Source organism: Odontesthes bonariensis, chromosome 11, assembly GCF_027942865.1.
Source record: "Odontesthes bonariensis isolate fOdoBon6 chromosome 11, fOdoBon6.hap1, whole genome shotgun sequence".
NCBI classification, from domain to species: domain Eukaryota; kingdom Metazoa; phylum Chordata; class Actinopteri; order Atheriniformes; family Atherinopsidae; genus Odontesthes; species Odontesthes bonariensis.
In genome coordinates this window covers 19,461,714-19,484,194 of record NC_134516.1, presented here as the reverse complement: position 1 = coordinate 19,484,194, position 22,481 = coordinate 19,461,714, and the positions used below count along the sequence as shown (strand labels likewise).

The window sequence follows — 22,481 nt, the reverse complement described above, 5'->3', positions numbered from 1 at the left end:
TTTATAGGTCATGCAAACTCCTCTGAGCCTGCCTGTCGAAAAGATCAATGGAGCATTCAAAACAAGGCCTTCATGAAACAAAGCTGAAGTTCGCAATTGTGTATCATGTCTAACCTGTTCTTGCTTTTAACGCCGGCATGCCCTTGAGCATCAGTTATCTAGCAGTTCAGTGGGCAGGAGCGGAGAACTGCCAGTTTCTCAGATTGCCATAATAGGGTTTTAAACACACAGAATTACCTGAAACATCTGAGAACATTTCGACCCTGAGACCCACTTTGTTGGCTGTTCTGAGAGGCGTTGACTGTTTGCACAGCTCAGAAAGTACACATAATCACTCTAATAATGCAACGCAAATAATTACATCCTGACGCAATTTTGAGGGAATATTATTTAAAGAAAAAGCCAAGTGACTATGTATTTTCAACAAATCTAATGAAATGACTGAGGACCAACAAGGCATCAGTGTGCCTTTCATTACTTTTAGGCTGACTTAGTTGTGGAAGTTTGACCTCAATGTCTACTTTTGATCAAAGTATTTAACCTGAAACAGTTAGGCAGAATATATTACTTGTTGGAGGCTATTTCTGCTGCCAGATTGAGAGGTCATCCAAGTTTTTTGGGTGTTTTCCCTTTACATCAGTGTGTGATATAGCCTTTTGTGCCCATAAAATAGTTATTGTCCCCCAAGAGAATAACTCATCTGGTTCTCAACTAGTTGAGAATCTTCATTTGTAATCCAAACTCTACTTCCTTTACTTAATGACAGCACCATGACATGTACTTACTGATGCCTGTCCAGTGGATAGAGAATGTGCAGCTGTCTTGCATTCAGTCATTTCTGATCAATTAACTAACCAACCAATCAGAATACAACTGGTTCACCTGGAAGGCGCTTTAAAGACACAGGAGCTTATTTTTCCTTTTTAAAATAAAAACAACTTAAACCTACTGTATCTGAATCCCAAAATCTAATCATAAAGCTTTAAATTGACATAACTTTCAATTCGATGGCGATCTGATTTTACATTTGGTTTGACATTTCACACAGCATCCCAACCTTGGTTTTACTTTTTTTTGGAGTAATTTATGAATGAAATATACTCGAGTAAATGTGATAAAAGCTAACTTTCTAATACTAAAAACAAAAACTGTTCAAAAACACAAAGTGTTGCACCGTTAAACCATAACTTTACACTAAGTCTTAACTACTCTTAAAAGTAGTTTGTAAATAACTACTTAGAAGTACCACTACGGCTGAGCGATAAAACGATAACGATAGCTATTGAGGAATAACTTTTCCTCGATAGAGATATGAAACATGGTCGATATACTTTTCGATAGATTACATTCGCCCATCTTTTGACAGACAATACGAATATCCAATGAACCAATCACGTGGCTGGAATAGAGCCATGCTAGCAGCTAGTCGTGGCGTGTTTGTTTGTGCTGCTGCAGCCGTATAAAAAAAGAAAATGAGTGCTCCCTCGGAAGAAACGACGGAGGACACAGCCCAAGGCGTAAGGGATGATATCATTGATGACATTGTTGAGAAGAAGACCGAAAAGTTCGGTGGTGTGGAGGTATTTTGGTTTTTTGAAGTCTGACACGAAACAAAATATCGTGATATGACTTTTTCCCATATCGCCCAGCCCTAAGTACCACTAAACATTGTTATTGATTCACCATGCTGACACAATATAATGAACAAGAGGGCGGAGAAGCCAAGAGAACAATCTGTTCGCTGCCAGAGCTTAAACATACCGGAGTCCGTAGAGAACGGTTCCGTCTGGATGGAGGCGGATCATGCGGTTTTTGACCGTGACACCGTGGACGAAAGACTTCTTGTCATTGAGGAAGTAGGTGTCGGGGACCCAGAGCTGGTCAGCAACCCTGTTATCCAGAGTCAAGTTAAGCGGGATTCCTAGGTAGGCTAGACGCTTGTCCCTCCAGTACTGCTGGAAATACATGGTCAGTGTGTAGTCCTGTGGATGAACAGAGAAAAATATGTTACAACTCATCCTTCCATTTTCTATACCCGCATAATCCAACTGTAGGGTCTGTAGGGGGTGGGCTGGAGCCTATCCCAGCCATCATTGGGCAAGAGGCGGGGTACACCCTGGACAGGTCGCCAGTCCATTGAGGAAGCCGGAGTACACGGAGCGAACATGCAAACTCCACACAGAAAGGCCCCAGCTGGGAATTGAACCTCTTGCTGTGAGACGACGGTGCTAATCTCCACACCACCGTTACAACCCATACATACTAAAACATTTATATCATACAGAGACATACTTGTATCAATCCTACACTAAAAAGTCAGAAGCAGACTTTAAAAAGCAAGACTAAAGGCAGCCGTTAGTGCTCCTAATATTCATTTGACATGACACAGCATCCTACAAGCCAGAGAGAGTGAGGGCCAACTGGTTCACACACTGGGCCCGCTGCCCTCACTTTTGGAATACAGTAACCCAATGCTGTAATGCGGCATTGCATAGCAACATGTGGGAAGGCTGACTCATCTCGCAGCAGCTTCATAGGAAAATATTCATTGAAAGTCACACCTGATATTCAATGAATTGCTTTAGCGCTTTTAAGATTTCCCAGTGATTAAAGTCACAAAGTTTAACTGTCACGTACCCAAAAGCTTTTTAAAAGCTGTGTTGACTTTCATTTCATTTAAAAGGAAGGAAACGCTGTTTCATTGAATGCCAAGCTGCTGTTGTTTCCTCTCCATTAGGGATAGACGGAAAGTTTTTGCTTTAAATAACAACTCAAAGTACAGTTCTCATAGATCAAATCTAATTTGTCAATCCAAAAAGGGGGTTTTCCCATTTTCACCTCAGACTTTGATGCATTAGCACGTCTGCCTTATTGTTAAAGTAATTTTTCGTAACCTTTAAAAGACAAGATTGCATGTGCGTAATCTTTCAAATGAAATACTCAAAAGCATTTAAATGCACCCATGTTCAAACAAATCCATCAGTAAGTCAAAGCTTTCGTCTTTAGACCCTTACCTGGCCTGATGTGACCTGGATGTGGTGGCTGTTAGCTCTATAGTTGTTTTTTTTAGCTGTAGTGACACAGGACATGGTATGTTTTGCTTGAGTATTTACCACACGGCTAATCCCTTGTGGGGATTGCTGTTTATCAAGTATTATCTTTAATTCGCTCGGGGTTTGAGTACTGCTGATGTTAGGTTTCATTTTTCAGTATATGTTTAGTCCAATTTCTGATTTTGGAGGGAAACTCGTATGTGAGCTTTTGAGCACAGAACATAAACAAATGGCACATTTGTCATTGATTTAGTGTGCTAACATTAGTTAACATACTAATACTTTTACATAAGATCTGGAACCTCAGTGAACACTGCCAGCCTGATTAATCAGCCAGGACTTAATAAGGTCCTTTCAGCTTTGCCCTCCAATGCTGGGAGGGAAAGGAGACTCGGCAAATCTTTGGCAGCTTTGATAGCAAAGCATCTATGGACTTATTCAGTCGTAGAGAACCACAGGTTTCACAAACTGTTCAAGCAGACTCATTTGATCTGTAACATAACAAAAAAAAGCAGCTATAACTCTGCTCCACAGCCAAACTGAAGCAAAGGTAAGTGACTCAGTGGGTAAAGTTGGACTTGACTGATTCATATGTAACATGCAGCATTTGGGTCATTCAGAGACCCAACATAGTTACGTGCAAAATTCAACTTGCACACGAGCAGAATTGACTTATTGACTGAATTGTGTGAGAAAATGTCCAAAATATTCTGCTGCTTCTAACTTCCTCTGTGGGAGATCAACGCACATGTAAGTACAGCTGAATTCACTGCACAGACGTTGTCTTTAAGTTACTTTAATGGTGATTTTGTTGTGAAAAAAAAATCAGGATTTTATTAGAGCAGAGCGGCAGTCTGATCTTAATGGGCTTTAATCTCCAACAACATTATCTGGGTGTGTTAGCCCAGATTTGGGAAGCTTCATTTCATACGATTTCAGCATGTTAACATGCATTTTAAGTCTGGTTTTGGCTGGACTAACACAATAATTTGTCCTTTTCTGAGGTCATAAAATGATGGATGAAAGACAAAAAGAGGTCCCAGAAATGTGTCATATGCTTAAATAACAGATGCTCTTTGAAAAGGCATAAAAAACATGGGCAAAAACATGTTTTCAGCTGCCAAATGTTGGGTTTAGTATGACTCAGACCTGAAAAGACAAGGCAGGAACTGGTGATTACCTGTTGGTTAAGACTACTCCTAAAGAGAAGGGAAAACTACTGCCACGAACAAATACGTTAGCATGTTCTGTTAGCGAAAATGACAAGAACTAAAACAGTTTCTCGTGATTAAACTAAATCCTATTCATGCGGTTATTTTTTTTAAAGGAGCCAGACTCCTGTGGTTGTTCGGGGAGCTTTATTTTTTGGCACTTTTGACATTCTCGCTCCAAAGATGGCTGGATCTGCACTCTAGGGTCGGCCAAACTTGTCTCCCTTTCATAAATAATTACATTTAAACCAACAGGGCAATGATGGCCACGGTTACTCCTAAAGAGAAGGGAAAACTACTGCCACGAACAAATACGTTAGCATGTTCTGTTAGCGTAAATGACACGAACTAAAACAGTTTCTCGTGATTAAACTAAATCCTATTCATGCAGTTCTTTTTTTAAAGGAGCCAGACTCAAGTATTTGTTCAGGGAGCTTTATTTTTTGGCACTTTTGACATTCTTGCTCCAAAGATGGCTGGATCTGGACTCTAGGGTCGGCCGAACTTGTCTCCCTTTCATAAATAGTTACATTTAAACCAACACGGGTATTGATGGCCACAGTGTTTAATACATGGATGCATTTACCCACATTCGCACAGCCTGATTCTGCAAGATTTGTCCTTTAATTTCCTTGTGTGCGTACAAAGTGCTCCTTTATTTCATATCTGCATGGGTTTTGACTCCCATGCATTTTAAATCTAATTTTGGCTGAACTAACACAATAATTTGTCCTTTTCTAGTGTCATAAAATGATGGATGAAAGACAAAAAGATTCATGATAATTCCGATCAAAACAAGAGGTCAACAATTATTGAAATCTCCAGTTTGCAAACGTTTATGTGAGATTCAAATGTTTCTTAAATCTCTCTTCACGTAAAGCCTCTTTCACATTTGTCTTTTCAAGCTGGGACGGATGCGCCTTCGTTGTGCATCCTGCTATGTGTGAAAGTGCCGTTGCCAGCTGGGAGGCGCATATGTGGCAAAGGAGGAAGTAACGGAGGTAAAACGGTCCCGCCTCTTGTGTGCTTACACATCACAGTAGCATGGCGGGAATTCGCCACTCACGAGTGACGGGCTAGATGTCTGTAAGGACGCGACAATGTGTGAATTACAGAGATGATTAGCTGCATTTTTCACTTAAAAAGCACAACAGTTATGTGAAAGAGGCTTAACAAATCCTTGGCACCAAAGTCAACTAAAGTCCAGCCATGAGGATACTGGTTGTGTTGAATAAATGTTTTTGTTTAACATCGATTCAACTAATATTTGATAAGAGCAGAAGCAGCACCAGAGGACGGAGGCCCTCCCTCCTCCTTTCCACATCACATAATCCACTTACTCAAGCCACCCGTCTCTCTCCTCTATTTCTGCTTCTCTCTGTTTGCACCTCTCTCTCTCTCTCACTCTTTCTCTTTTTCTCTCGGGGGCAATGCCATGATCTTTCCTCTGCCCGCTGTGGTGTTGAAATGAAACCAGCCTGCACCAAGCTGGTGCTGGTGAAGGCACACATGTCCCCGTGGTGCTGCAGTATATTCAGGTGCACACCCAAAGGAAACCAAAAAAAAAAAAGAGAGATTAAAATGGCCACTGCGATGAGCACTGCTTCCCAAAAGTGTTACATAACTGAAGTAGTTATTTGTCTCTTTGTCTCTTTGCACAGCCTGAAACGCTGTGTTACTAATGCTTACAGAACACAAGAGGTTTTTGCATTTTTATGAGGGAAAAAACAAAAAAAAAACAAATAGACCAACATAAAATAATGCTAATTCATGCAACCTTCTGAATATTAAACTATGCCTCCGTTTTTCTCCCATACATCCTATTGAATCGATTTGTTGGTGAGCACACAGAGATCAGAAGTGGAAGATCTTAGTCAGCACAGGATACAGATTGGTCACACAGCATGCTCACTGGCACTAATCCATGAATGTATAGTGATGGAAGCATTGGCATGTTTGGTAGCCTGCAGCCTCCATACACTGCCCAACGGGGGTAATTATAAATCATATGAGAGGAAATGTCAGGATCTAACATAGCAACGTTATCCCTGCTGAACAAAGCTTTTCCCTTTAAATAAAAACCACATTGAGGGATCTGTTGGTAGTTCATACTTCATCCTTAAAGTTACGTCTATCTTCAGTTGTTAAGCAGAGTTTTTATAATTATTTAGCTTGAATTCTACTGATTAATACATATAAAAAAGGCTTTTAATCATATTTCCAATCTGTGTTATATCATGTAAAATGGAATAAAACATAAAAACAAAGATTATTTGACATCTTAAAAAGCAATGATGGATTAACCTTTTTAATAGATTTAATTTTCTTTTATAAACAGTGGGTCATCAGGTTTGACGATATGATGACTGAAATGGCAAAATTTAGTTCCTAACTTGGGGATTTTATTGTCGTGTTTAAGCCATTTTTTTCCAAACAGCAACTAGCATCAAATAGCAGCTAACAACTGGGGTCTTGGTTGTATAAATACAGAGTAATACGAGCACAGAGGGGCGTGTGAGAGGCTCACAGATGTGGTATAAATGCGATCTCCCTCCCTGAATTCGACAGAAAAGTCATTTTTTAAATGTGTTTTAATAGAAGAATACTTCCAGGGGGGAGTTAATGCTTCCCCAGTTATTTTATATGACAGAAGAATAAATCCTCATCAATTTTTTTAAGAATTTGTTACAAAAAGGATTATTAATTTCATCAGTCATGACCCATTAAAGTAGTGGCTGTGGATGGATCTCACCGTTCGATGTATGAATCAGTACCGTAGCCTTGCCCATCCCTCCCCTCCATTACAACTGGAACTTCACCCTCCATCATTTCCTACAAATGACTAATGTCTTTCACGCTGCCTTGTTTTGACCCTGACTTCACATCCCCTCCCTCCTCCCTCCCCTGAAGCCCTGGCTCCTCACCACCTCCCCTCGAGCGCTATCACGCCTCAGGTTTCCATCTCCCATCAGCAGGTGGGCAGCTCGGCGAGCGCCTCGCAGTACATAAATGATTTAAATCAACTGTGTAGCCTGTGTAAACACACGGCCAAGGAATCCTCATCAATCTTGCATGCAGACAATCAAAATGAATTTCAGATGAAGACGAGTACAGCTTTGCGATACCTGCCCTGGAACTGTTTTTCTTTTTTTTTATTCGAGGAGTAAGCTCCGATTTCCCATGAACTAGGACTCTACATTATCAATTATTGACAACTCCCCCCCGATTCCCGCTACGCTCGGCTTTACCGTTGTTGTTTGTTTATTAGCATATGTTATCAGCAATAATGACAGTGACCAGTGGAAATTGTTTCCTATGAGCCTCAATTATTCAATTAACTGGAGGGGATAATCACTTCCATTCAGGGTGTGTGAGAATTCAGATAAGCAGAGTTTTGGCTGTGAACTGACCCACATTCAATTTAATCTCCGACGCTCTGCAGTGCTAGCATAGCGACTGCTACGTCCAGATACAGCCACCATTATCAGGAAAATATCCCATTTGTCCAACAAGAGGACAGCACAAACTGTGTGAATGCGGTGAAAAAAGAAAGAGGACTGGGTATCAACGTCTGACCCGTGTCAAAGTCGTTCTTCGTGGAAAAAATAAATGGCTGCAGCTCTTCGAAGCTCTTACATTTTGGTGCAGAAGAAGCTATATAATCGTTGTGTACTCTATATGAACCCCGGTTTCAGTAAAGCAATTTGAGTCACCACAATATAATTTTGGAGCTCTCCCTCGGGATGGCCTTGAGGTGGTATATCACCGCAGTGCGGGGGAATCCCTCCGTGAGTTCCTATCCCCTCCTTCTGCTGCTATAGAATGGTAAAAATAGAAGTGTGCCTTAGTGGGAGCAAACACGGCGAGGTGATTGAATTGGCCATTTTCCTCTAAATGACAGTGATGGCCTTCTGTACGTAGGCTAATATCCTCACTGTCTTACATTGTATGATGTATTTCTTCATAAAAAAGGGAAGAGAGATGGGGAACAAATAATTTACAAACCTTTTTCTCTCCTTTGAACAGCCCTTATTGCTCTGCGGCACACATAAGTGTGTCCAATCTGTTCTAGCTTTATTCATTGGTACCAAATTCTTCCTCGTGATGAATTCTTTAAAAGAATCTGCTATGTCAGAGATTACTTGCACCGCTTTTGGCTTGGCCAGTACATCCCGATACATGGGTAAAAAAGCAAGATGCTTTTTTTTCTAATTAGCTCCCAGAAGTGTGTCATATGCTTAAATAACAGATGCTGTTTGAAAAGGCATAAAAAACATGGGCAAAAACATGTTTTCAGCTGCCAAATGTTGGGTTTAGTGTGACCCAGACCTGAAAAGACAAGGCAGGAACTGGTGATTACCTGTTGGTTAAGACTACTCCTAAAGAGAAGGGAAAACTACTGCCACGAACAAATACGTTAGCATGTTCTGTTAGCGAAAATGACAAGAACTAAAACAGTTTCTCGTGATTAAACTAAATCCTATTCATGCAGTTCTTTTTTTAAAGGAGCCAGACTCAAGTATTTGTTCGGGGAGATTTTATTTTTTGGCACTTTTGACATTCTCGCTCCAAAGATGGCGGGATCTGGACTCTAGGATCGGCCAAACTTGTCTCCCTTTCATAAATAATTACATTTAAACCAACACGGGCATTGATGGCCACAGTGTTTAATACATGGATGCATTTACCCGCACTCACACAGCCTGATTCTGCAAGATTTGTCCTTTAATTTCCTTGTGTGCGTACAAAGTGCTCCTTTATTTTATATCTGCAGGGGTTTGGGCTCCCTGCTTTAAACCTAATGTTTGCTGTATCCTTTACAGTAAGTAGAATCCGACTGTTGACTGATGACCTTTACAATAGAGAAGGGAAAACTACTGCCACGAACAAATACGTTAGCATGTTCAGTTAGCGTAAATGACACGAACTAAAGCAGTTTCTCGTGATTAAACTAAATCCTATTCATGCAGATTTTTTTTTAAAGGAGCCAGACTCAAGTGGTTGTTCGGGGAGCCTTTTTTTTTTTGGCACTTTTGACATTCTAGCTCCAAAGATGGCTGGATCTGGACTCAAGGGTCAGCCAAACTTGTTTCCCTTTCATAAATAATTACATTTAAACTGACACGGGCATTGATGGCCACGGTTACTCATAAAGAGAAGGGAAAACTACTGCCACGAACAAATACGTTAGCATGTTCTGTTAGCGTAAATGACACGAACTAAAACAGTTTCTCGTGATTAAACTAAATCCTATTCATGCGGTTCTTTTTTTAAAGGAGCCAGACTCAAGTATTTGTTCAGGGAGCTTTATTTTTTGGCACTTTTGACATTCTTGCTCCAAAGATGGCTGGATCTGGACTCAAGGGTCGGCCAAACTTGTCTCCCTTTCATAAATAATTACATTTAAACCAACACGGGCATTGATGGCCACAGTGTTTAATACATGGATGCATTTACCCGCACTCACACAGCCTGATTCTGCAAGATTTGTCCTTTAATTTCCTTGTGTGCGTACAAAGTGCTCCTTTATTTTATATCTGCAGGGGTTTGGGCTCCCTGCTTTAAACCTAATGTTTGCTGTATCCTTTACAGTAAGTAGAATCCGACTGTTGACTGATGACCTTTACAATAGAGAAGGGAAAACTACTGCCACGAACAAATACGTTAGCATGTTCAGTTAGCGTAAATGACACGAACTAAAGCAGTTTCTCGTGATTAAACTAAATCCTATTCATGCAGATTTTTTTTTAAAGGAGCCAGACTCAAGTGGTTGTTCGGGGAGCCTTTTTTTTTTGGCACTTTTGACATTCTAGCTCCAAAGATGGCTGGATCTGGACTCAAGGGTCAGCCAAACTTGTTTCCCTTTCATAAATAATTACATTTAAACTGACACGGGCATTGATGGCCACGGTTACTCATAAAGAGAAGGGAAAACTACTGCCACGAACAAATACGTTAGCATGTTCTGTTAGCGTAAATGACACGAACTAAAACAGTTTCTCGTGATTAAACTAAATCCTATTCATGCGGTTCTTTTTTTAAAGGAGCCAGACTCAAGTATTTGTTCAGGGAGCTTTATTTTTTGGCACTTTTGACATTCTTGCTCCAAAGATGGCTGGATCTGGACTCAAGGGTCGGCCAAACTTGTCTCCCTTTCATAAATAATTACATTTAAACTAACACAGGCATTGATGGCCACAGTGTTTAATACATGGATGCATTTACCCACATTCACACAGCCTGATTCTGCAAGATTTGTCCCTTAATTTCCTTTATTTCATATCTGCAGGGGTTTGGGCTCCCTGCTTTAAACCTAATGTTTGCTGTATCCATTACAGTAAGTAGAACCAGACTGTTGACTGATGACCTTTACAACAAGCATCATAAATTCAGTTCGTAGTTTACCTGAATGTTTTCATTCGCTACAACACGGCTGCCTGCATGGCACAGAGGAGGAAAATGAGGCCAGCTTATGTCAGTTTTAGATTTCCCATGACACACGTGTGGCGTCTTAAAGGTGGATGCGACTCTGAGCGCTGATCATTATCAACAGAGACTGTATTTTAGAATCCCCCACCATCAAAATCGCGTCTTTTCAATGGACTGGCACTGTAAACCAGGAAGTGCCCACTCTGCTCAGTCTAAATCTTGGTGATCATCACTTCATCCTGCAGCATGCTCTCTCTCCCGAGGCCAATTACATTCCATCAGGCAGGAAGCCGGATGTCGGATAAAAGACACGGAGCACATTAAGCCACACGATGAGCACACAGAAAAGATATGCTCTCTTTGCAAAGCTGCAAGACCTATGCAAGATAATTAGGGTGGCACGGTTAGTGCACCAAGATGCATGGCTGTGTTCACCTTAACACCTTAGCACTCAGAGAACTCTTAAATCTAGATGAATGCTTACATTAACTTCTTTTATGGTTCAGATTTCTGAACATAAAGCATGTTTTATTTCATTCCATCTTTTTTTTTTTGTTACTGGTGCTAAATCCTGAAAAGAATACCAGGCAACGGGAACATTTGGAGATGGAGAGATGGAGATCTTTTCACCTCACCATAACGGCAGGTTTTTTTTCTTCTCTGTTTGACACCCACACACGGCCGTGGGTGTATGGATGACTGGCTTGTTCAGCCTGTTACTGTGACTACACTCACCATGCAGATTGTGACCACTTCTGTGTGTGCGTGTCGCACGCTCTACCTTCATCGTGCAGTAACTTAACTCCCTGAAACTGCCATGACTTTCAGAAAAAAAAAGGGCCTCGATAGCTCCAACAGCTGCACAGATTCACATCTGTTTGTCCACTGCTGCAAGAGAGGTGCCCTTTCAGCTAATCTTCCCTAATAACAGTGTTTGAAACCGTTTAAATGCAGGCGAACTCTATACTTATTTCATTTCCACCTCCAAACCTCGCATTAAACCGTCTGTCGAGTTTCACCGATTACAACTGCAAAAACTAGCACTAACCAGTGGCACATTTTCAAATCATTCATTCTTAAGCGCACAACTAGTTCCCGACCACGGCCTCAGCACACACTGAATCTATTTTTTCGTCGCTCTGATCTTGTCCTAGTATGCGTTTCTCATCAGGCGAGGCCCCCGGCACACCACAAAACAAACCTCAGAGGTAATTAGTGCGCCTTTCTCAGGCTTTTCGGCATCTGCCAGTGCAGGAGCTCGCGTCAGAAAGTCAGAGACTGACTTAGTCGACCTGCCCTGCCAGGTGTTTTTTTTTTTTTTTTTTGGACGAGCCAGATGCCATTTTCACAGCCTGTGGGGTATTTCAATTTTGACTCCTTCCTCTTGTTTTTGCTCACATATTTTCGATCCTTGGCTCTTTTTCTGCTTCGCTTCGATAAATCCTTTAACTGTTCTACTGTAGCTCTCCTCTCGCCGTTTTTTTTCGCCTGACATGCAGATTGTCTGAGTGTTGTGCCCAGTATAAGAAATCGCCGGGGATAACAGCGCTGCAAACAGCGCCTTGGACTCTGGCGGCACACCAAACGAAACCAGAACAGTATACAGTATTTAGCACGGAGTTGGAACAAAAAGTTTCGCCATCATTAAAAACTGAAAGAGGCAAAAAGCAGTCAAAGTTTTTAAGGGTGTTATATCGAAGGGGAAATGATCTAATCCTGCACATTAAACGGATGGGGCTTTGGAGGTAGAGGAGGTCATCCAATTAGTCAGAAAGTTGGCGGTTCAAGTGTCTCAGGGCAAAATACTGGACTTCACAATTGCCTGAGATGTGCCTATCAGTCAGTGTGTTTACATACAGTTAAACTGAACTAAAGTTACAGTTAAACTTACTCAATTCACTGCACTAATCTCCTTTGATCCAGCATACTTGCACAGGGAGATCGTGGTCCATGTAATTACAGCTGAATTCACTGCACAAACGTCGTCTTTAAGTTACTGGAATGGGGATTTTTATCAGAGGAGGCTGCGGTTATAAAATCAGGATTTTATTAGAGCAGAGCGACCGTCTGGAAATGCATAATGGTCTGATTTTCAGTCACAATTCTGTCCCGTTCAGCTGTCTTCCAAAAGAAAGAGACAAAATATTATGTGAATGAGAGCGGCTTTCTTGGGAATTCGGCTGTACTGATATGCACTTTTCTGTTTTTACAAAAAGATGTTCGAAGAAATTCCCGTACAAGTCAAGCACCTGTATACCACAAGGCTGAAATAATCAACTGGGGAAAAAAATAAAAATAAATAATAAAATGAAAATAACACTGTTTTATTCATTTTCTTCTGCGTCTACAAGTTTGCTCTCATATGATAACAGTCGAATCAATGGCAGCGATGGGGCCTGTTAGCTTTGGAAAAAGGAAATTTGTATTGTAAACTATTACAAGATGCATTATGGGTAATGTAGGCTCCATATTTTAACAAGACTAACAAATGAGTTGAATGAAACACAATTAATAGGGATGCACCGATACGATACCAGTTGTCAGTATTCATTAAAGTGTTGCGATACTGCAGAACCGATACCAGTACTCAGTGTTCATTAAAGTGTTCCGATACTTCAGAACCGATACCAGTACTCAGGATTCATTAAAGTGTTGCGATACTTCAGAACCGATACCAGTACTCAGTGTTCATTAAAGTGTTCCGATACTTCAGAACCGATACCAGTACTCAGTGTTCATTAAAGTGTTCCGATACTTCAGAACCGATACCAGTACTCAGTATTCATTAAAACATTTCTTTTCTCATGTGTCTATGCATGAAATCTGCGCAACACTTTTAATTTATCTGGACTGCTGCTTGTTTTTAAATTCATTTAAATTATATTATGTATTTTTAATGCTTTTTCCACTCCCTGCTGCAATGCTTTTATTTTATGTGAAGCACTTTGAATTGTTTTGTACATGAAATGTGCGATACAAATAAATTTGATTTGATTTGATTAAAGTGTTCCGACACTACAGAACCGATCAGTGCATCCCCAACAATCAATCAGAACACAATGCTCAATATTGCTGGAACGCTGCAATTTGGGTTATTAAACACGAAATATAAAGAAGTTTATTACAGTTTATTACCAGTATTTTTGTTTGTTTGTTTGTTTGTTCCTTGAAAAATGACATACTGGTGTCAAAGTCCCCAGCTGGAGCTTTGTTCATAAGTGATGGAGGGTATGACTTCCATAGAAATCCTCCTATTTTCTGAAATCCCATCAACTATTTGTACTTGTTCTTCCTCAGCACAAGTAGTCATCTCAATATGCTTTTATGTCTCTTTCCAGCATATTACCAGCATCAGTCAGTCTTCTATTTAATGCTCATGCATCTGGCCTGTAGCAACTGTGAGAACAGTCTACCGACTTTTTTGCTACTCCTTCACGTCAAACTGTGACCCCCACCGTCGATGCCTGAGCCCCTCTGCTCTCCAAAACTCTCCAACCTCAACATGAAACCTCAGTTCAACCCTTTGAAAACAACCTTTTTCGCAGGCTTTCAGCTGGGAGAGCTTGGATCTCGCCCGCCCACATTCAAGCTGCACAAAGAGGGCTCGCAATCTGCCAAAATCTTGGGCACTTTTCATACTTGTGTTTGACAGCTCTCGTCTTTGCATGGATTTATTGTTTCCTATTTCTTTACTTGGCACAGAGCACTCTAATTAGTATCCATAGCAAGCAGTATTTCTCTTGGTGAGCTTTACACTTTGAAAACTAGTTTCCTTGGTTGCGCCTGTGGGTCACTCTGTTAAGGCTGGTGGAGCTGAATTAGTGGCTGAAATGTTGCTGAAATGTTGCTGAAATGAATTAAGAGTGGAGTTTTTTATGGTTTGGAAATGATCTCTTTCTTCCACAAAGCAAAAAAATTAAAAGAACAACATTTATCTGGGCTGTGCTGTGATCAAGGGTCAAGAAAAAAGGCGCCTCCCTCTGATAAATGCGTCCCAGCACTGGACGAACATCATCCGCCAAATGTCAATCGCTGAAAACAACAAACATCCCGATAGCTCTTGTTTCAGCTTCAACTCCATTACAGCCAGTGTTTGTGCATTTAGCGAGCACAGATGCACAGCTGCGGAAGTGCAGTCCCTCTTGGCGACAGTGAGAAACGGACCTAATTAATTATCAGTTTAAGTGTGACCTCAGCTCTCTGATTCCCTGGGTGATCAGCTGCCTTCATCTGCTCTGTGGAGAATCGCCTGCTTGGCCGGAAAGCTCCTGTTAGCAGCTAAACTGTTAGCAACAAAGTCCCTTAGCATTCATGACACGGCTAATGTATCAGACCATTTCTTGACTTCAAATCCCATCATAATAACAACACACACTCCTTGAAAGAATGTCTTTCGTCGTTCTTATTGGCAGCAGGAAGTAGGGCATGGGCTGCTTCACCTCTTTCAACCTTTCAAAGTCTTCTGGTGCCCCATCTTTAACAGCCCAGTCCAACAGAGCAGCTCAGATTAGACTATGCTAATAATCAGCCAGACCCAAAGGTCTCATTTTAAGATGATTTTAAAGAAATACGAAGCTTTTAACTACCTGAATTGAGCTGGTATGCCTCTCGACTTAAAAGTGGGTCTGTCTTTAAAGTCTGACATCTATCGGTCAAACTTGGACTGAATTAAAAAAGTAGAATCCATTAAACATTTACCACGAAATCTTTGTTTTGCTTATGAAAACAGAAAAAAAGGGTAACAAAAAAGGGCCTCTCTCCCCTTCAAGACATATTCTAGCCAAAAAAAAACAAAAACTGGGCTTTAAGAAGAGAGTTCTGGTCCGTTGTTGTCTTAATGTGTTTGTGTTTTAGCCTATAAACTACAACTGAGCCCATCTGACGTCATCTGGTCTCTGAGCCTCGTTTGCGCTGCCGGCTGTTGTTCTGATCTGTTTGCTCTCAGCGAAAGACGAGAATGTCAAAGTTATTTTCCAGGAAAACTTTCCAGGATGTTTTCAGGACATTTCGCTGTTTCGTGCAGTAAAACGAAGCTGTTCCAGTGATGGGTTAGGGTTACGTCTGCTGCAGTTAATTAAATCAAATGATCCAGACTTTCAGCTTTTCAAACTCCGAGACCGACCAGAAGTAAGGTGGTTAACTTGATCCAATCACGAAGTGCAGCTGTGAGGCGGAGCATTAAACATAAAACCAATGATTCCTTAAGATGGAAAGCAGAAAATAAATCAAAGAGACCATCAGAAGTCAGATTTCCTGCGATGCTAAGACTTCTCTACCCCAGATTTCCATATTTGATGTCATACCCAGCAGCAAGCTGACAGCTCAGAACGCCAAATAACGCTTCTCTGCAAAAGTTAAAACAATCCATCAACGTTGCCTGAAAATGCATCAATGTTGCCCTCATTCCCTCGAAGCAGGCATTTGAATAAATAACTACCCAAAAAAGCACTTAAAGTTGAATATTTTCCAGCCTGAAATTGTCTATTTTGATGCCAATATCTCAAATATCTAGTTAATTTGTCTCGTTTCCTCGAGATCACAACATAAAATAAAATCAGTTTTGGTTTCTTCAGATCACCAGGAGCAGATTGAGTATATCCAGAGTATCTTTAGGTTATGTGGTTAAACTAACTCACTTTGCGGCTGTACGCTGCGGTTATCAACTCGTTGAGTTGGACTTTGTTGACCGATCACAATCTATACTTCTATCAGAATGTGACTGCGTAACTAGTCAGCTGATCGATAGATCTGTCAGTCTGTTTAATTCTGGCTGTTCTTAATGTTTAAAGGCTTTAAAATGTAAAAGAAAAGTCATCTCTAGTGGTTTAACGACTTTACCTCTTTTTCTAAAACCCTTTATAAGAGCAAGCGGATATAAACACGAACGTACAGACATCAATCGATGCAATTTGATACGCTCGTATAATGTTTGAGGAACCAGACAATGAAATCTGTTACATTTATAGCGATCAGTTTGATTCATAAAGTTATACATTTTAGTTTCTAATAGGGCTGGGCAACGATTACAATGTTTAATCTAATTAATCACATGATTTCCCCGATTAATCACGATTAATCGCATTTGTACGCAAAATCCAAAAATGAATTCAAAAGTAGTGTATAGCTTTTAGCATTTAGTTTTATTTAAAATGTGCTGCCATATGAATGAAAGTGCCATAACATTTGTTGTGCAAACACACTTTTAACACCAGCATCTTTCTGTAGTTTTTATGTAGAAGCCTCGCTCCACTGTACAATAGGCTACAGTCCTCGCTGCAGCTGGCCCCGGTTCGAGTCGCATGGGACAGCCCTGTGCTGCGTGTTGTTCCCCCTCTCTCTGCCCCCTGCTTCCTGTCTCTGAACTTTCCATTAAAGGCACAAAAGCCCCAAAAAATTATATTAAAAAAAACTGCGTTAATACGTGATAAAATATTCGTCGGTTAACGCGATAATAAGGAGTTAACTCGCCCAGCTCTAGTTTCTAAATCTTTAAAAGTCAGCAGGAACACATAGTTTAAAGTAATAACTCTCCGTTTTAGGCTAAAGAAGTATTGCAAACGTCTCTAATAAAGATGCGTCTGAGTGAACGTCCGACAGCACAATCAATGTTTGATTCCAGAAGAAGTTTCTCTTTTCTGAGAGGAGTGATTGGTCAGGAGGCGGGGCTTTGATAGCCTACACCCGGACATGTTGACCTTAAAGGAAAACGTCGGAAAATTTAAATTTTCCTATTTTCCCTGACACCTGTCCTCCAAAATCGATTTCTCACACTGTTTTACATTATTCAACCCATAACCTTGCGCTCCCAGATTTGTTCACTTCTGGCCATGGGCGCAGCCATGTTCAGCCACATCCGGGCATATTTTACGTCAGAAATGCAATTCTACTTGTGCAGCGGAAATAAAATTCTACTTGTGTGGCGGGAGTGTGCTCTAACAAAGTGTAGAGTGTAACTTGGAAATACACAATGATTGAATACTACCTGTATATAGTAGAATTAGAAATTATTTTTATTTCAACATGTATGTTCACATGTAGTGATAGTCTACAACTGCCTCGTCGGCGTGAAGGAAACCCTTGTAGGTCCCGTCCTGCGACTCATATTTATCCCTGATCGCCCACACCGCACAGGAGGGAATCACTCTTCGGAAGCGCTTCCCAAGTCTCCCATGGAGAAAGTAGGTCACCTGCCGGTAGGCCTGGAAACGGTACACAAGGTTGGGCATGGGGTCCGGAAACGCCTCACGGCTCGTGGATACAACCGGTGAGTCGTTAGCATTTGGCGGCGGTGCCGCGGCTGCTGCGACAGCCACTTGTCCATCCTTATTTTTAGCCTTATCCGACCATCTCGGCTGATGGCTATAAGCTAACATAACTTGGATCGAGAGGCTGATCATGATCTGACTCGGACTCAGGCGAAACTTCGCATTCTATCTCCGGGTCCGAGTCAGACCAAGACAGTTCGTAAGTGTCTTCCATTGCTGTAGAAAAAATGTTTGCATTTCTGACGTCATGTTGAGTGAACATGGCGGCGCTAGGGAGGGAGAACCAGAGCGGTATAACTTGAATTTCAAACATTCGCGAATGTTACTCTCTCGGGCTGACAAATGTAAACAAGGTCAGAAATCGATTTTGGGGAACATATGTACCAGGGAAAATAGTAAATTTGAAACTTTCCGGCGTTTTCCTTTAACACCTAATTTCATTCATCACTGTGTCTGCCGTGACATTCGGAGAGGACCTAAAACATTAAATCAATGAATTTCCGTTTGTTTGATACGAGTTTGAAACGTAAACTGCGGCGTCTGTGGGCGTAGATAAGAGTTTAACCACCTCTGTGGGGGCCGCTGCCCCTCAGGCCGAACTAACAACGTACGTCAACCTGTAATCTGCAGAAAACAAGCCTTGTTATCTCATGATAACGACATAAACCTATCCAACAAAACAGTGCTCGAACAAAGGGTTAATTTCGATGTCCAACTTCCCATCGAGAAAGTCCCCGACTTCCATCAGAGAATGGTGGGCTTCGCAGCATGTTTGTAAGGCTTTGGGGAATAAACATCTGCTGTTGGTGAAGATTACAAAAAGTTTTAAGAGTTTTTAATGATCTTCTTCTAATTGCTGACTCGGGTTGCTCTGCTGTTTTAGTTCTTTTGGATTTTATTGCTGCCTTTACAGTCGATCACCCCAGTCTTGGTGACTTGAACAATTTGTTGGTCTTAAAAGCACAGTTTTGTGATGGTTTAAATCTAATTTATAAGAGAGTTTTTTTTTCTGTATCCATGGGGGAATGCCAAACGAGCCCAGATCATCAGCCCTCCACCACCGTGCTTGACAGCTGGTGTGAGGTGTTTGTGCTGATATGCTGTGTTTGGTGTCCTCCAAACGTGCTGCTGTGCATTATGAGCAAACATCTCCACTTTGGTCTGCTCTGTCCAAAGGACATTGTTCCAGAAGTCTTGTGGTTTGTTCAGATGCAGCTTTGCAAACCTAAAGGGCCGTGTATACTCTCGCAGCAGTGTGTCGCAGTGAGCTTGTCACAGACATGACGCAGTTATTTTTGATTTATGCCCAATTTTGAAGTGCTGTCTGCGCTATGTTAATGTCTGCGTTAACTGCGACACACACGCAGACGACCTGGTTTCCCACCATAAACCGCCCTTAAGCTGTGCTGCCATGTTCTTTTTAGAGAGAAGAGGCTTTCTCCTGCAGCCCTTCCACACAAGCCATACCTGTTCAGTCTTTTTCTAACTGTGCTGTCATGAACCTTAACCTTTAACATGCTGACTGAGGCCTGCAGAGTCTGAGATGTAGCTCTTGGGTTTTTGACCTTGGGGTGAACTTGCTGGGACGTCCACTCCTGGGAAGATTGACAGCTGTCCTGAATGTTTTCCACTTTCTCTCTGTAGAACGATGGACTCCAAATCATTTGGAAATGGTGTCATTTTGACCTATTTTCTTTTTAATAGATAGCGACACCGTGTAATATATCAGGTGTTGTTGTTCCTCATTTTAAGACCTGGTCGGGACACGATTATGTGTTTTTTTTCATATATTCTGACACTTAAAACCTTCAAAATGAACCAGGGTGTTGTTTCTTTTTAACACGATTGCATTTGCTGAACGTGAAGAGTTTCTTGGAGAAATGAGCACACAGAGAACCTGCACAGGCTGGAAAATCAATTGTCAAAGCCAGGAGTCACCTGGTGAAGTAATCATTGAGTCATTAGTATTGATCCGCACCCTCCCACACTCATAAACACACCTCCCACAAGATAAAGGAGATCTTTCTCATACTGTACAGCGCTGTGAAAACCGAGCTGTCTCCGGTTTTAGTTGAACAATGATGTAAGCTGTCAGAAGAGTTGAGTTGAGACGACTGAACTGACTCTAATGAAAGCCATACCTGCCTGTAAAAAAGTTTGAGCAGGAGCCAATGTGAAACCACTGAGTTGCTACTTTAAAAAGCCAAAGTCTACCATTTCAATCCAGTGCTGGAGTCTTAAAAAAAATCTGCAAAGGGCAGGAAAAACGTAGCCACTGGCGGGGCGACGTGGCGCCACTCATTCCTCACTGCAATTTGGGTCATCCTCAACTGATATTTTAAGATACAATAGCCTGAAGTTACCTTCCTGATTGCGGGTACACGTGGCAACATTTTTTTTTTTTAAAAAAGAAGCGTTTAGCTCAGGAAATAGCTAATCCAATCAGGCCTCCCTGATATCTGTCTGCTCAGAGGAGCCTCCGGGGAGGACACGGTTACGGAGGCTAACCAGCAGATCAAAGGTAGGGCTGTGGAGTCTTCTGCACAAGAAAAAAAAAAGCTTTGAATGGGGAGCTTTCCGCTGTGTGTGGATTGTATTGATAGTAAAAGCATGGCTGCAGCTCTATAATCTATCCTTTAATTGAGGTTGATGTCTGAGGATGAGCACTGTGGGAGACAGGAGCAGGAGGCTGCTTCTCCAGGCTCCTTTGTGCTGGCAATTTGTGAGATAAAGATACAGCAAAACCAGCCCATCCACATGACCAGCGAGGAAATTGGGGGTGCACGTGCATTAAAACACATGTAAATCCACTCACCATGTTGACTTCTGACACCATGTCTATGCTGGCGACGTCTATGCTCATGCCGACTGCAACAGGGGCGCCTGGAAGAGGTTAAAATCAGATGATTATGCATGCAGCCCCACTCCTCCACACCTGACCACAACACTGCAAATGGCGCCAAAAATAAAGCAGAGGATTATGGATGGAGGCTGGGAACGCGGCGCATACCTCCAAAGTCGGGTCTGAGTCGGATGTCGTATCCCTTCAGGAGTTTATCCACCGTCTCCTTCACGAAAGACATGTTGCCCGGCTCATTGACGCTGAAATGAGAGCGGAGCAATGAGAGAAAAAACATCACCCCGGCTCCCGTGAAAGCCAGCCAGCCCGCGCTGTAACCTTGACTCCTCAATCAGAAAAACACTCACCTTTTTGCGCAGCACACGATCGAACCGATGACCAGCGCGGACAAGACGCGAAACTGACGCACCCTCCCCAAAGCAAACATCCTCCTTTTTCTATAAATTTGATTTATGATTAAATTCCCCGCTGCTAACGGCCACAAAAAACCCCAGCAAAGAGCCTCCCTCCAATCAACAGTCTCTCCTCAAATCCAGAGTAAATCCATTGATCGCCAAATACCCCCCCTTCCTCCAATATTGGGAAAAAAAAAAAAAAAAGTGTACTGAGGCGCGAGGGAAAAAGTCAGCAGCTCGCAGTGAGGGGAGGCAAGTGTGAAATATGGGCTGACATCGCCTCCCTGGCAGGAACACCGTCACCGCGCGACTTGTGAGAGGGGCTCTTACATTCAGGAGCTGAAGCGCATATAGATGAGGAGGGGACGCACAGGGGATGCTGCCGCTGCTGATGGTGCTGATGGTGGTGCTGTTGAAGGCACGCGGCTCGTTCAAAAGAAAGACGAAGCCTAACACTTAACCCGCTGTAAAAAAAAAAAAAAAAAAAAAAACTCACCCAAACCTGCACCAGTAGCTGCAGTGAAGTCTGAAAACGCAAGTTATCAAGAGGCGGATACACAGAGAAGCGTTCAAACGGTTTGATTAACTTCTTTAAAGACATTAAGTGTTACTAAATAACCTTATTCCTGCTATTAGCCTCTTTGGATTGTTTCCACCACCATGAGCCAGTTATTTTAGCAACAATTTTTAAATGAAGTATAATACGACCATGTTATCAGTGAACCAAAGAGCGCGGAGCCTACAATTCCCACAATGCAACTCAACAGCTTAGCCAACTAAGAGTGGTTGGTTCACCCCCCCCAAAAAAAAGTAAAATACAGATATATTCAGTTCAGTTAATTGGCAAGAGCACTTTAAAAGTAAAATAAGAGAGTTAATTCATTACAGCCCAATTCAATAGGAGTCCAAATCAATTCAAATCCAATTAAATCCAGTTTGAATCATTTAAATTTGATTCAATACAGCCCAGTTTGGTTCAGGAGCATTTATAAAATACTGGTTTGTACAAAAGCGTCGTGCTAGGAAACTTCATTTTGATTCATTTCGATTAATTTCGATTCAAAGTCCCATCCGGAACATGCACGTGGCCAAAAAGTGTGTAAAGAGCTCTTTTAATACGAGCTAAACCATGTTATCAGTGAACCAAAGAGCATGGACCCTATACCACAATTCAACTCAACAGCTTAGCCAACTATTAAGAGTGGTTGGTGTCCCCCCCCCCCCCCAAAAAAAAAAGTAAAATACAGATTCATTCAGTTCAGTTAATT

General features: G+C 41.7%; 1 protein-coding gene across 2 annotated transcripts in view; it reads right to left on the bottom strand.

The window, feature by feature from the left end:
• LOC142391793 (gamma-aminobutyric acid receptor subunit beta-3-like) overlaps nucleotides 1-21,666 on the bottom strand; it is a 52,683-nt gene extending 31,017 nt beyond the window's left edge. The window contains exons 1-4 of one of the 2 annotated variants that reach the window (XM_075477864.1): nucleotides 21,166-21,666; nucleotides 20,969-21,060; nucleotides 20,774-20,841; nucleotides 1,762-1,982 (exon numbers count right to left, since the gene is read on the bottom strand). In XM_075477864.1, the coding sequence (XP_075333979.1) occupies nucleotides 1,762-1,982; nucleotides 20,774-20,841; nucleotides 20,969-21,060; nucleotides 21,166-21,245 (461 nt within the window). In that variant the 5' untranslated portion in view covers nucleotides 21,246-21,666. The remainder of the gene's footprint in view (nucleotides 1-1,761; nucleotides 1,983-20,773; nucleotides 20,842-20,968; nucleotides 21,061-21,165) is intronic. The other variant, XM_075477863.1, reaches the window with a different exon arrangement.
• Nucleotides 21,667-22,481: the final 815 nt, after the last annotated feature.